A 15,598-nucleotide genomic window follows, 5' to 3' on the forward strand; every position below is an offset into this window, starting at 1 on the left:
AAAAGAAAGTTTCAAACAGCAAACTGTTCTGATTCTGATGGACACAAGTCTGATACTAGGCTGGAATTCTCTTCATAACTTTCGATACTTTTGAAAATAAAGGATAGATAGTATAATGTACTCGAATCCTAAAATACTGTGAAGTATGCATTTCATAAATATGCATTACATGATATTCAGTTGAAATTGCTGGGAATTGTACTTTCTTCTATCCCTATAACCACTTGGCTCTGGACAGAATTACTAAAGAATATGATGACTTGGGCTGTGTGTGTCTCTGTGTGTCTTTGTGTGTTCTGTGCGTGTGTTTATGTGTGTCTCTGTGTTTCTTTAGGTATTTATGTGTTTATATATTTATGTGAAAATGGAGGCTCTGTCAACTTATGGTATTTTTCACAGTAGCTATTGTCCACAGTGTTTTATGAGATGAAGTCTTCATTATGGCAGATGGAGTCAGAGAGACTACAGAAAGATCAAAGTATGGGGTTGGGGATTTAGCTCAGTTGTAGACGCTTGCCTAGAAACCGCAAGGCCCTGGATTCGGGTCCCCAGCTCCGGAAAAGAAAAAAAAAAAGAAAGAAAGATCAAAGTATAGAGGAAGGGGCAGGGAAGATATCACAGCAGTTGAAATCACTTACTGTTCTTCCAGAGGATCTGGAATTGGTCCCTGGTAACCATACAAAGACTAACACCAACCTCGATAGGCAAAGCTGTCTCCCAGATTCTGCCCACACTTGACAACCTCGTGATCCACCCATACAAAAGGCAAAACGCAGATCCGGGTCTAGCGGCTAAGAGTGACATTGACTATCTAATCCGGAGGGGAGGAGGGTGGCGGCCAGCAGCAGGGCAGCGACAGGGGCGTCCAGAACACTCCAGGCCACCTCCCTCCCCACCCACCACTTGTTTGGGCGGCCTTAAAGAGTTGAGTAAAATCAAGCTGGTAACCAACCATGACTGAAGGAGGATTTGATCCCTGTGAATGTATTTACTCTCATGAACGCGCTATGAGAAGACTCATCAATCTGCTCCGGCAGTCCCAGTCCTATTGTACCAACACAGAATGCCTTCGGGAATTGCCAGGGCCCTCCGGTGACAGTGGCATCAGCATCACTGTGATCTTGATGGCCTGGATGGTGATCGCTGTGCTCCTCTTTCTACTGAGGCCTCCTAACCTGAGAGGCTTCAGCCTTCCTGGAAAGCCCTCCAGTCCTCACAGTGGACAGGTCCCGCCAGCCCCTCCTGTGGGCTAACATCCTGGTGTGGGAAGCAGCGATTGTTTGACACCCTGCACGACCGAACGACTGCAGAGAACCTGGCACTACCTGTCTCTCCTTTTCCATCTGCAGTTTGGATGGTATTGTTTTCATGAGCTTCTAGAAGTTTCACTTGCCAACTGCCTTTGTTTCCTGTGTTGCCACAGTCCTTGTTTACAGTATACCTGAGTAAACGATTTCTTTGAAAAGTCGAGGGCTATGTTGGTTGGCCTAAGCTTAAACATTCCACTCGTTCTCCCTGGAACACTGACCATAGCGACTGTGGTGGTTTCTGGCCCAACTGAAGGAAAATTAAGGTTTCTGCATTTAAGTATTTTAAGTGGTTTGGATAGATTTTAATTCTTTTTATAAGGTATTTATTCTGGGTTGTCTGGTATGAATGACAGAACCATGCTGTAGTCACTTTACTGTGGCAGTTTACCTGTGGGTGGCAGTTTTCTGTAGTCCTTGACACTGATGCTTTAGATCATTTTCCTTACAAAGTCCAGCTGGCTTATATGGCTAGAATAGGAAAATCGATTTGGTTGTTTAATGATTTTTTAAAATAATTCCCATTAAAAATTTCTGATGTTAATACTTTAAATAAACATGATTGATTAATATTTTTAAAAGAGGTAAAACACTCAGAGACCTAGAAAACCATGGATGGCTTCCTCTTTAGTCAACTGGAGCCACAAAAATGTCAGAATCACAGAGCCAATCAGAATTCACCTGAAACCAGACACTACAGAAATGATCTCATTTATATAGAAAGAATTGGCTGATAGGAAAGGATAAGCAAAGTTGCTCACCACAACCATGAAAGGACTCTTCACAACTGGGCATAGTGACTCAAAGTGCCAATTTCAGTGCTTGGGTACATTCCTACAGGATCAAGCCCACCCTGCTCCATCCAGTAAGTCCATGACATTTAGGTCTGCCAGATTAAACTGAGAAGTCCTATTTTTCCTTTTTTTTTTTTAGTATATAATATCTACTTGTGAGTACATTGTAGTTATCTTCAAACACACCAGAAGAGTGTATCAGATCACATTGCAGAGTTCTGTAAGTACCCATGTGGTTGTTGGGATTTGAACTCAGGATCTCTGGGAGAGCAATTGATACTCTTAATCCGTGAAGCATCTCTCCAACCCCTGACAGATCCTGTGGCAACATACTGACTAAAATTCTCTGTACATTCATTCAAAGAGTTAATATTTCCAGGCTTGAATGACAATGGTACATTTATAACTTAAATGAAGTATTTCATAAGTGACACTGGTCTCAGATATTGAAGTGGTGGGTGAACTATCAGAAATAGAAGGATGCTGCAGGCCCCTGTATATCTATGCAGGATAGCAGTAGATGTAATTGCACTTTTTATATATAATACACATAGCTTTCCAAACCTATTTATTTTTATTTTAGTTTGTTTAAGATTTATGACGTATAGAGCATTCTGCCTGCATGCATGCTTGCAGACCAGAAGAGGGCGCCAGATCTCACTTTAGATGGTTGTGAGCCACTATGTGGTTGCTGGGAATTGAACTCAGGACCGCTGGAAGAGTAGCTAGTATTAACTGTGGAACTACCTCTCCGGCACCATTACTTCTATTCTAATCTGCCTGGTGTCTCCAGCAATTTTCTTGTGGATGTTCTCTTGGCATGATAAAGTTTGATTTTAACCTGTGCGCTCAGAAGGGACACACATCTGCAATGACATGTTCATTTGGGGTTTTGTATTTGTAATCCAAGATCTTTTTGTTTGTATTTAGCATGGAACTATCTATGTAAACAAGGATGTTCTACTCCCTGCCTCTGCCCTCCTGCTTGAACTCTTGAAGTAACAGTGGACCACCACCATGAAAAATCACAAAAAATCCACAAAAAAGCAATTAAGTACCTACTAGGGCGTTATGAAATATACTATCACCTTAGATGATTCACAGCATGGCGTATAGATTAACAACTTGTAGCTGGGTATTTCGAGGCATTGTTCCATTGGACTAGACAGAAGACTCTGGCATGAATTTTCTAATGGCACTAAGTGCCCTTTCATTTTTCTGAAAGTCTTTTGGACTTACGCCAGAGTGAGGGATGTGCACGAATCTCACTGGATATTAAGTGTCCATTTCCTTTAAAGCTGAGGTTGGGTTTCTTTCGAGAGAGGAGTGCTTGTGACTGGGATGATTCAGGTCTCCTCCAGCCAAGGCAACTGTGGGAGAAGACATCACTCAGGTGCACTAAATTCTCACTTCCACAAGCTGGCACCCCATACCTAGCAAAACATATCCTCATTTCTTCAGGACAAACATGTAACACCATTTGGGTAGAAGGGGTCAGAACAAGACCACTCTTCTGTTTCCCTTTTATTTATTAAGTGGTGATCACCCTTATAGACAGCAGACTGCTGTGGTCAGAATGGAGGAAGGTGATAATTTAAGGCCCGTCACTATAGGAATTAAAAGTTGACATTTTTATCCACAGATAGTATACTAACATTTATGAAAATTCCAAGGATATAATCATTAAGGAAAATTTGCAAGCTGATTGCCCATTAATTATTATATATCAATTGTATAAAAAAATCAAAGAAAAGCTATTGCTAAGGAGTACTGATCAAAAAGACTGCATATTTTTATTTTTTCATTTTAACTTGGTTTCAAATGGCGTGTGTGTGTTCCTACATTTTAAATTGATGTCAACAACGAGAAACTGTCCAGAGGGATAAAAAGAAATGATAGAAGAGGTGAGGAAAGGAAGGACAATGGTATTGAGAGGCAGAGATTGGCGCAATATATGGTGTATACATATATGAAAATTAGACACACACACAAACACACAGACACACACACTCACACACACACTTGTGCAATAGCAGCAAGGTCCTTAGCAGGTAAAAGAACTTGCTACCCTAGTATGATATTCTGAGTTCAATACCTGGGACCCATGGTACAAACATGGACTGAATATGTGGCACATATGTGCACAGACACACACATATCCACTGGCAAAGAAAACTTTGAAAATTCATAAGCATTTGACTTTAGAGGCACAAGGATCAGGAGTTGGGAATGAGGTCACCCCAACATTCACTTACCTCAGAAAACCCAAGAACTGAAATTGAGCTAAGCTAATGAGTCCGATTAAAGTGTGGCAAATGCAAGAAAAAAGAGTTTTAATGTGCAAATATGCATGGCATAAACCACAGCAAATATTAGGTTAGAAATATCAAATTGCTGGTCCTTTATATTAGTTGATAGAAAGAAAGTAACAAAGAAACAAAAAAGAGAGAAAAGAAACTAAACGACAAACTTATGAAGGGAAGTAGAAGCCATCAAAATAAAGGCAGGGAATGAAAGAAAATGGGCTGGGGTGCCATGCTTGAAGGAGGAAAAGACTTTAGACTCTCTGCTCTGATGAAGCTGACTAAGGTGGTGCCTGCGGGTCCTTCACAGGCGCTTTTGCGCTGCCTGCTCAGCTTGGGCACAGTTGTTTGTCCTCGTGTATTCTGTGCGGTTTCCAGGTAAGGCAGGCAGTGGGAGAGCCAGGTCTCCAGCTAACTGGCTAAGCTGCTGTGCTTCAGAGCACAGGGTGCTTTGTTGCAGCTTGAGCAGGAGCTCCTGAGTCTGCACAGCCGCTGCCACAATGTTTCCACCACACTCCTGCTTTCCTCCCCTGAGAAATCCCCTCCGGAGTCAGGTTTGCTGCTTGCTGTTGTCCTGAACTGCTGCCAAAGGAAAACAAGCTCGTTCCTGAAGAACTATTGCTGAACAGGTCCTCTTCCCCCATATCCTAATAACTTTTCTCTTCCATTACCTATGATGTGGGCTACTTATTAAAAGTAGTTTGCAAAAAACTTTGCCTCCATCCTGCTGTAGTAGAAATAAGGAAAAAGGAAGCAGGTCCTTTTGTACAAAATACTTTATCAGAGGTCTTAAGCTCCTCAGGCTTCCTCAAAGAAGCTCTGAAGGCAATTTTAGGAAGTATCTAATAATATTGTATGTGATTAAAGAAGGGAGGCCCTTGGGTCAACAAAAATCCAACTTTATTAGTCTGGTCTCTTAGTCTTCGGTGAATCTATCCAGGCTCTTCTGGCTTTTAGAGTCTCTGGGAGAAGTAATGTGTGATTCTCATAGGAGGACTGACTTTGTATGTTACCAGTACTTTTTCCCTTGCAGCTTTTATTACACTTATTTGTTCTCCATGTTTACTGTCTTAGGTAATATATGCCCAGGGGAATTTCTTTTCCACTCCAGTCTATTTCATACTGTGTGCTCCTTTTACTTTGATGAGTCTCTTGTTTAAGTTAAGGACATTTTCTTCTATGATTTTGTTGATAATTTTTGTTTGTTTGTTTGTTTGTTTTTGTTTTTGTTTTTTGTTTTATTTGCCTTTGACCCAAGTTTATTTTCATCCTTCCTATATACTTTATTGTCTTTATTATATTTGTTATTTTGCAGAAAAATCCTGTCTATTTCTTGGATGTTTTCTTCCAGGATTGACTTCCTTCCTTCCTTCCTTCCCTCCCTCCCTCCTTCCTTCCTTCCTTTCTTCCTTTGCTTTTCCTTTATTCCTTTCCCCCTCCACTCTTTTCCTCCCTTTGGATTTAAGATTTCCTCTATCTACGTATCCATTCCTTCTATCATCTCTTCAATGCCTGAGGTTCTCTATTCCATCTGTTGGAGTCTGTTATTAATGTCTGCCTCTGAGAGACTATTTGAGTTCCTACATTTTACTCATCCACATCTCTCTGTTTAGGATTTCTTTATTCATTTCCTTCCACAGTTATTGTTTTCACACATTTCTTTACTTTCTCTTTAAAGGCCTCTCCCATATGTGCAAATGCTGTTTTACAGTCTGTTTTATTCTTGTTCTTCAATCATGTTGACATATTCAGGGCCTTCTGTCATAGTGTTGATGGGCTCTAATAGAGATTTGAACGCCCTGGCTGTTACTGGTTGTGTTTCTATGCTGGTCTGTAGTTATCTGGGGTTGGGAAGATTGTAATTCTAGGTGCTGAATCTGGTTTTGTGTGTAGAAAGTATTTGATCCCAACCATGGATTTCTGCCCATCCTTTGCCCAGTTAGTTTCTGGATAAAAGATTCACACTAGCTTTATATCTATGATAATCCTTAATTAGCACAAGAACTGGGCAGATAGCTATCCTCTATACTATTATGCATATTTTTCCAATAATTCTGTTATATAATTTGCCATGGTTTTGTCTGGGATGCTTTTCACTCCAATTAGCCCACTCACATGTCCATTATTTAAAGATTCTTACCTCATGGTGGCTTCTCCTCTATTTATGTTCTTCTTTCTACCCCGTCTGTCATGGTCTCCCACCCCCAATTGGAACCACCAGGGAACACCTATCTTAATTCTGCACAGCTTTTGACTATAGGCATTTTAATTTACAATTCAGAAATAACTTGGAGGTAAGGTCACATAAGAGTATGCATTGGTGTTTTCTTTCTTTCGTTTGTTGTTGTTATTGTTGCTGCTGCTCCTGTTTTTATTTTGTCTTTTTTTTTTCAGAGCTGAGAACCATATCGAGGGCCTTACGCTTGTTAGGCAAGTGCTCTACCACTGAGCTAAATCCCCAACCCCGTTGCTGCTGTTTTTAATTTGTCTTTGTTGGTTTGGTTGGTTGGTTGGTTTTTGAGACAGTGTTTTTCTGCTGTACTAGCATTTTCAAAAGCCAGTTGCTTGATTAAGATATCTGGGGTCAGAGAAAGGCCTGAGTGTTAGTATTCTGCTAGCAGCCTTCTGATGGAGAACTCACAACTCCTACAGCACCACACCTGCTTAGAGGGTGACACGTCCCCACCTTAAAGATATTGAACTAAACATCTGAACCTATAAGCCAGCCCCAATTAAATGTTGTCCTTTATAAAACTTACTTTGGTCATGCTATATGTTCTCAGCAGTAAAACCCTAACTTCATGGTCCTGTGAAGGATAATTTCCCCAATGTAGGGGACTGCCAGGGTGTTGAGGGCACATAATTTAGGGCAAACATAGTCATGAGCCTATTGAGTAGCGCTGACCTTAAGTATTAAATTATCATTTTCAGTTCTGTAATAGCTGCCAACTGTAGGCTGGATACAACGGGGGCTAGAATGCCATATACATCTAGTATAGGGCAAAGGGAAGGAGCATCATCCAGTCTCTAAGGCTAATTTAGTTAAGGTCTAATTTAGAGTTCTATTTATCCTTTCTACCTGCCCTTAACTGTGGGGATGATATGCATAATGAAGCTTCCAATTTGTCCCCAAGATCTTAGTTAGTCACTGACATTTCTGAAATATGAAGGCAGGCCCATTATCTGGTCCTATTACTTTAGGTGCTTCAAATCTGGGAAAATCTCTTCTAGTATCTCTATCCGTCTATCCAGGAGGAAATGTCCACAAAAACCAGCAGGTATTTTGAGCCATGTCTTTCTTCCTTAATCTCTATAAAATCAATTTTCCCAGTAGAGGCCTCCAGGCTCTTACCTCTCAGTCAGGAGTTTGGATATTTGGGGTGACTGGGAGTGTTGCTCAGCTGATAAGCTTTAAAGTTTGTCATTCGTTTTACTCCCAAGTGAGTGACTCTGTGGATCTTTCTGAGAAAAGTTCTTGTTAAAGAGATGGATAATATTAGCTTACATTCAGTCGATCATCACCATCCCATTTAATTTCTTTTTCTCCATATATCAGTTGATCTAGGTGGTTCAGATAGAACAGTATCCAATCTAGAGATGCTGTTTTCTTTAAGACTATGTCCTTAGCGGCCTTGTTAGCCCATGTGTTATCTCTAGCCATTGGTTTCTTTTTCCATGATGAGGGCTTGTGTTAATGTTATTAGCTTGGCCCTTTGAATTCAAGTGTCTGGAGGAACAGACTGAGTCCAGACTACCTCCATTTCCAGTGTCACCACTGCCCCTGATCTCCTCTGACCCTCATGGGTAAAGCTGCTTTTGTTAATAAACCAGATCTGTTCTGTCTCTGGCAGAGGAGAATCACTTTGATGGAGTGGACAGTCCAAGTCAGGGTCGGGCAGCAGAAATGCACGGTTCGGGGAAACAGGTGGCTGGAAAATATGTAAGCCATGGTAAATTGAGAAAGTCTGAAAATGAAGCCTGTAGGCATTACTGAACAACAATCAGAATTTTGTGTGTGTGTGTGTGTGTGTGTGTGTGTGTGTGTGTGTGTGTGTGATGAGTCGCAAAGTTAACTTATCTGCATCTTTATCCAACAGTGCTGTGGCAACAATAATAAGCAGGCAATCCTGCTGTCACTGAGTCCAGTTTCTATGATAAATAAGCCATTGGCCATTTCTATGGTAGTCTTTTCTCCTGGATCCAGGGCTTTGTTGGCTAGAGGGGCTCTAATTCATTCTTCTTGTCTAATGTGCACTCTTCTATAATCTTTGCAACTTTTATTAGCTTGTATCTGTAACTTTTATCTAATATTTGGCACTAACTAATTGAAGAACGCCCTGTACTAGAGTTCTCTGTTTTCTCTTATTTCATATCATATCTAAACACTGGCCAATTATTGTTTAAACCTGCTTGCAGAGCCTGGTGGCAAATCTGGAGGAGATCCCTAACCCTTACACCCATTAAATAACCAATCTGGGTGGGTTCCCTGTGGGCCCAAGGGCCAGTTTCTTGGCCTATGTCTGTGGTGAAGAGAACCTGTAAGAACTTTTTGGGGGAGTTGGTGTCATGTCCTGAATACAGTTTATTCTACATTATGCCATCCGGTGGCTGGTCCCTCAGGGGAAGAGAGGCCTCAACATGAGCCTACCAGAGGCATCCCCTTTCTTTATATAAAATAAATCTTTTTCATCTTAAAAACTCAGAGACCATATTTACTTGGACAGGGAGCATGCATTTCTCTTGGCAAGAAGGATATTCATTTACTGAACAAAAGATGTGAGCAGGAGTCAGTTGCAAACTCTGTTAATGGATACATATGACCACTTGGGGCCTCTCCTGTCATGGACCCTGGATGCCAGACTGCACTGTGTCTGCCCTAGGCAGAAGGAGAGGGGAAGAGGGGATAAACCGGTGAGAAATGTAAAACCTGGAGCTGGTCCTGAGGGAAAAAGAAACTCAACAAATGACTGCTGAGAATTGAACTCAGGACATCTGGAAGAGCAGTCAGTGTTCTTAACCACCGAGCCATCTCTCCAGCCCCAAAGCTAACACTGTCAACAAGGATGGAGCTAACTGCTAGGCTGGACTCAGATTTTGTTCACGTTGACAAAGAAGTGTTAGCAGGGAGGAGGAGGGAAAACTTCTGAAACACTATATCCTCTACTGCTGACACCTTGGGAAGGTCCTGTGGCCATTTAACATCAAAAGCAGGCCACTCTAAGTTATATTAAGTGATCATTAGTCCTAAGAACCTGTCCCATGTCAAAAAATTTCATCAGTCCAAGTCCAAGAACACAGAAAACAAAAGAACAACTAACACAAAGTACCCTCTTTCGCAGCTGAAGTACACAGACCAGCCTGTTCATGCCACGGACAGGATATCTCAGGCCTTCTGCTCCAGCCACTGGCCAGATCAAAGTCCTGTTACTGAGGCTGTCCGAGCCCTCCTTAAGCTTGCACATATGAATCTAACCAAAAGCAGAACACAAAGAAGCTAGATAGAGGAGACGTAGACAACTGTGGTACATCGCTCAGGCTGTCACTTCCCCAATTCACCACTCTCCTGTGGGTCTCCTCCAAGAGGTGAGTTTACTGGCCAATACACAAAATATGAGGTACAAATTGAACCACTACCTGAACCTCCTGAAATGTCACTCACAGAGGAGGAAATCTATGTAAAGGCAAGAGTTTAGTCATTCCAAAATATCAGGGTCATCCCATTTCAAAGAGAGAAGTCCCTGAGCAGAGTCTACCAGGGAGTTATATACTTGCAATTAGGGTAGAATTCAAACAATTGGGGCAGAATTTGGACAAAGGTAACTATATAGGGTACAATCAGGGGGGAGAGGCAACCTCCGAATAGACTGGCAGTCAGTGGGCTGTTCTGGGACTTTCTGAGGGAGTCGGATGGGGAGTCACAGGAGGCTTTTTCAACAGTCTGGTTTGCAGCTGTTGCAGGAACTACACTAGCTCTACTCCTCCTGGAAGGGAGGGGTCCTTCTGTGCTCAGAGGTTGGTGGTGGAATTTTCCCACTGGCCTCAGATTTGTTCCAACTCGTGCTCTTTCATGGGGACTTTGGATTTGGAAAGCTGTGGAAATGCTTTAAATAGGGCTTAATGGGCTATCCTAGAACAAATATGGAAGACTTTGTTGCTGAAAGTGGTTTAAATTGTGTGACTCTGTCCCAAGCATACTGTGAAGAATTTCAATATTTGCTTAGAGACTCTTTGGGGAGATTTTATGGTAAAGAATGTGGCTACCTTTTGCACTTGTCTGAAGATTCTGCATGAGACCTAGATTAAGAAAATCAGATAAATTGAATTTAAAAAGAAGTCTCAGAAACACCACTATGTGGCCCCCATAGTCTCATAGGTTTGAAGAAGCCTCTGGAAGCCTCAGAGTGGAATGAGGTTTGTATATGCTTGGCCCAGGGAGCGGTACTATTATCAGGTATGGCTCCTTTGGAGTAGGTATTTCCTTGTTGGGTCAGGTGTTTCGCTGTGGGTCTGGGCTTTAAGACCCTCATCCTAGCTGCCTGAAACTGAGTATTCTGCTAGCAAACATCAGATGAAGATGTAGAACTCTCAGCTCCTACAGCACCATATCTGCTTAGATGCTGCCAGGCTCCCACCTTGATGATAAGGAACTGAAGATCTGAACCTTTAAGCCAGTTCCAATTAAATGCTGTCCTTCATAACATTTGTCTTAGTCATGGTATCTGTTCACAGCAGTGAAACCCTAACATAAAAACTTCACATAGATGCCTGGAAGTTTAGATAATTAGCATGCATACCCCATAAATGTGTCCCTACATATCTCAAGAAACACTTTATTCAGGTGTGATCCATTGCAACTAATAAGGAACACGATGAAGGACAAACGTCCACGGTAGGGGCTGGAGAGATGGCTCATCATTTGAGAATTTGTTTCTCAAAAGGCCTGCAGGGCACCTAACAATCCTCTGTCACTTAAGTTCCAGGTGAAACCCAATGACCTCTTCTGGCCTTTGGGGAACAGCATGCACAGACCTACAGAAGGCAAAACACTCATAAATGTAAAATAAATCAACAACAACAACAAACAAAAACAAAAGCACCCAAAGGAGGGAAAACCAAAGGAGAAAACTCAAGGGCACCTTTGCCTGGATATTTTGTCCAGCTTTTAAAGAAATCTAGAAACTGAATTGTAAACTATGTGGTCTGCTTGAGTTGAAATCCCAAATGGAACATAGTACATTGTCAAGAACAAAAGTCATCATCCTAATCAAGAACAAGAAAACAACCAACCATAAAAACCCTATCCCCTGAAAGGTCTTGCAATTTATTATCTCTTCTGTGCAGTTATAATTGATATCATGTTTGAAGGAAACCAAAAGCAAGCAATTCTGTTTCATGACTGCTTCTATACTCCCTATAATATTGTTTTATTTCCTGGGAGATACCTCAGAACACCTGATGAATATTCCATTAATATGTTCAACACTCTCATCCACAAAAGAGTATATTTTAGCGGTCGCTAAATATTTGATAAGGATACAGCATTGATAATTTTTTCATCATGAAGCTGGTATTCAGAGTTGGACACACAATCTACACTGAAAGTATAATTGTCTTTGTATCTCAGTCTGACTGGGAAGTAATTATGATGCCCAATCCCTGTGAGAATGCAGAGATCCATCCCTGCCTGAGAGCTGTGGGATTTCAGATGGTTACATCACACTTCAATAAAGAAGGTTCTTAAGAGTGACGAGTTCGAGATCACTGTTTGATTCACAAGGATACATTCGATTTACTCAAAAGTAACAGGACACAAGGATCCAATATCTGCGGTGTAGATGGTCTTGCTGGCCTCCTCACAGAACCTCTTTCCCATTCTCATCTCACAGGATGCTTGCAGTTCAGTCTGCTCCACCAGCAGTTTTCTGTTCTCATTCATCAAAATCCTTACATTCTTCTTCAATTCATTGCATTCTCTCAGGAGGTGGAAGTTTCTGATGCTGAATCAAAAACAAATAATGGTAAATCCCAGGCAGTTTCTGTTTGCCTGCCACTCCTGCAAGTACAATCATCCCTTCAAGGGCCCCATCCCCAGGCATCTCCAGAATAGAGCCACCGTTTGCATGTTAGCACCAATTAGAGGCAGGTCAAATCCCGATCCGCATTCCACGGGAATCAAAGTACTTCAGAAAATCCTGACACTAGAGGGTATATATACATCAAAGCAGAGGAAATGGTGCATATGGGTGCTTATGTGTTCATGGTATTCTAAAGCCATTGGCAGGTGGAGGGCCAATCCCCTCTGAGGGATGATAGAAGACCCAGCAGCTATACAAATTTTCCATGTGTTTCTCAGGGATCCCAGATCTTTTTTCAAAGTCATAGCTGGACAGAAGTATTCCCTGCCTAGTGCTGGGGTCTCCTTTCTGTCAGTGACTCACCGGTAGGAATTATTTTCTTGTGTGAGCTCCTTGTACTTCTCCATGGCATCACTTATCCAGTTGGTCATCTTATGCATATCCATCGTTCTCATCTCATGTTGGGATTTAAGCATTGGCAATTCAACACTCAGCCTGTGTTAGAACATGACCCAAGGAACAAATAACTGTCTGAACTCTTGATTTCAGAATTAGATGAAGTGTAAATAAAAAATAGCCAATAAAAAATTCAAATTCAAGGAATGGGTGCTAGGGAAGAAAGTGGAAAACTCAAAGACCACAGCAAAAACACAACAGTGAGACTCAAACCATCACTCTCCCATAGAAAATATTTCTCTGCAAATCAGCACACATTTGTTTTGAAATAAGGGCTCCTTAAAAGGCTGGTGAGATAAGGTCCTACAAAGACCCTCTGTATAGGAGGGGGAATGCCTGAGAGCTGCATGTTTGGGAATATCAAGTGCCAAGAATTTATTCCCACAGTGACCTTTTCTAGGTCAAAATAAAACATCCTTGGATAGTTAAAAAAAGAAAAGAAAGTTCAAAGCAGGAAAATAAATAAATAAATAAATAAATAAATAAATAAATAAATAAATGAAATCAGACTGTTCTCTGGACTACCTAAGCCCATTTATATAACACAAACTTGCTCCTTCCAATGGTGCTGGTTAAACTAATTATCCTGGGCATTGGACGGCAGAGCCAGGGGACCAAATGTAGGGAGCAGACCTTCAAGATCTGGCCAGGTAAGCATGAAGGAATTGAACAGTTGTGTAAGAAGTATAAGATGTTTCCTCCAGTCTGTGCCATAGCCTTGGGTCCAGCAGAAAGATGTGATGACATTTCTCTTGTTTTGAATGCAGAGATTCTCAATCCTTGTTACATGACTCCCAGAGGCCGTAACTACTTTTTACAGGGAAGAGGATTCATAACACCTCCTCCCCTCAGGAGAGTCCTATGTGCCAGCAAGGTAAACAGAAGGAGCAAAGTGCTCTGTTGATCAATGACGGCCTCCACAGACTTATCACTATCATGACCTGCAAACCGTTCATCAAACAAATCCTCAGACCCAATCAAAGGTCCCAGACTCCCTGATCCTGAGCAAAACACACACAAATACTTTCACATCCATCCATACATACCAACCCATATACAAACATAATTAGAATGCCAACTTTATCGTGGAGGTGCCATAGAATCAGTGTATAACGACCAAAATCACAGTAAGAGTGAGGACATTCAGGCATTTCATTCACACACTTAGATGCAGCAAGTGTGACCAGGTCCTTCCAGCTGTTGAAAAAGACCAATCCAACTCCAAGGAGCTCAGGGTCAAGTACAAGAGAGGTTGACCCTAAACACACAGCACCTAGCTTCTCTCACAGGCCAGCACCTGCCAAGGCTCCTTAAAGTCCAGGATGAGAGGTGAAACACTTTCTTGATGTCTCTTGGCTTAGCAGAGAGAGCACAAGACAGTCAGTAGGTTACAGGACATAATGACTACCTGTAGTTCAAACCATCATTGACATAAAGGTCCAGGATTCGAGAAAGTTCATCCCGCTCGATTTTACACTTCTGGATTTCAAGTTTTAGTTCCTCCAATTTCTTTATACGCTTTTCATGGTTACTGATGAAATTTTCTGATGATGCCTTCCGAATAAACCCTGTAGATAGATAAACACAAGTGAATGTACATATTTGATAGCCCATGGGTAGAAAAGACCATTCTGAGTCTCAAAAAGGAGGTTGAGGAAGAGGAAAGGCTGGAGACTTGTTGAATCCCTGAAAGAGAAGAAACGCTATCCTTAATGTGGACTCTTAAGCTATTTCCCTCTTCCCAACCTCCATTGCCATACATAAGCCTCACTCACTATTACATGATCCCTCATACTGAAAGATAGAATCTACCTCAGACATAAAGATTTGGGACATTGTCAGCAGATATCAGACGTGCAGCAGGTAAATCCTGGAGTTCACAGCACCATCAAACCCTAATCGTGTGTTCAAGCTTAAAGTGTCTGCGACCTCAATTCATGACTAGGGGGTTCATCCTTCCTTGTTGTTGTCACCACAGACTTAGTAACCTACAGTAATCTAGAGGATGAAGTGCTTCAGCACCCAACCATGAATGGGCACATTGTTATCCTCATAGGGCTTCCTCCTGGCATTCCTTGGCAGTAGAAATTAAAAAGCTCATAGAAAAGAAACTGCAGGCCTGCCAATTCCTGGCCCTCTGTCAAATTAATCATCAGGACTCTTGACTCTTGGTCTGCAATTGACAAATTCCAAGGCTCCTGCTTGTAAGGCCGACTCCTGAAAGGCACAGCTCAAACCTACCTCCTGGAGGAAGTTCCCTGACTCTACCCAGTACTCACTGTGCCTTCCCCAGAATGATTTCATTCTTCCATACTTACAAGACAGGAGGCCAGCTTTCTTCTGCCTCAGTCTGGTCTCTCCTTGGTCTCCCCTCTCCTTCTGAACTAGCTTGAGCAGCTGATGAAACATGCCTGTTTGTGAACCCAAAAGGCACTGAGGGAATCCCACAGGCAGTTGGTGTCACCACAACACTGGTGACGTCACAGAAGATTCTAGTGCTCTCTTAGATACAAGAGATTGTCCAAGGAAGAAATTACTGATGATGTCACTGGGAAGTTCTATGGCCTCCCTGCTACCCAGCTCTCCCAAAAGCAACCAATTTCTATGGGGCCCTTTTCTGCAGCCTCTCCTGTGACCCAGGGAATATCCTTTGGCAACTTCTC

At 41.9% G+C, this 15,598-nt stretch overlaps 1 protein-coding gene and 1 pseudogene across 1 annotated transcript; one reads left to right on the forward strand and one right to left on the reverse strand.

Annotated features, from left to right (window-relative positions):
- The first annotated feature begins 953 nt into the window (after positions 1–953).
- On the forward strand, positions 954–1,253 carry LOC148000729 (small integral membrane protein 14 pseudogene; annotated as a pseudogene).
- A 10,940-nt stretch (positions 1,254–12,193) lies between these two features.
- Positions 12,194–15,344, reverse strand: Spetex2h (Spetex-2H protein). Its single transcript, NM_001009969.1, is given in 4 exon segments — positions 12,194–12,401; positions 12,843–12,974; positions 14,344–14,503; positions 15,254–15,344. Coding segments are annotated over 4 exon segments (591 nt in total).
- Positions 15,345–15,598: the final 254 nt, after the last annotated feature.

Source organism: Rattus norvegicus, chromosome 15 (genome assembly GCF_021556685.1).
Source record: "Rattus norvegicus strain SHRSP/BbbUtx chromosome 15, alternate assembly SHRSP_T2T, whole genome shotgun sequence".
Taxonomy (NCBI): domain Eukaryota; kingdom Metazoa; phylum Chordata; class Mammalia; order Rodentia; family Muridae; genus Rattus; species Rattus norvegicus.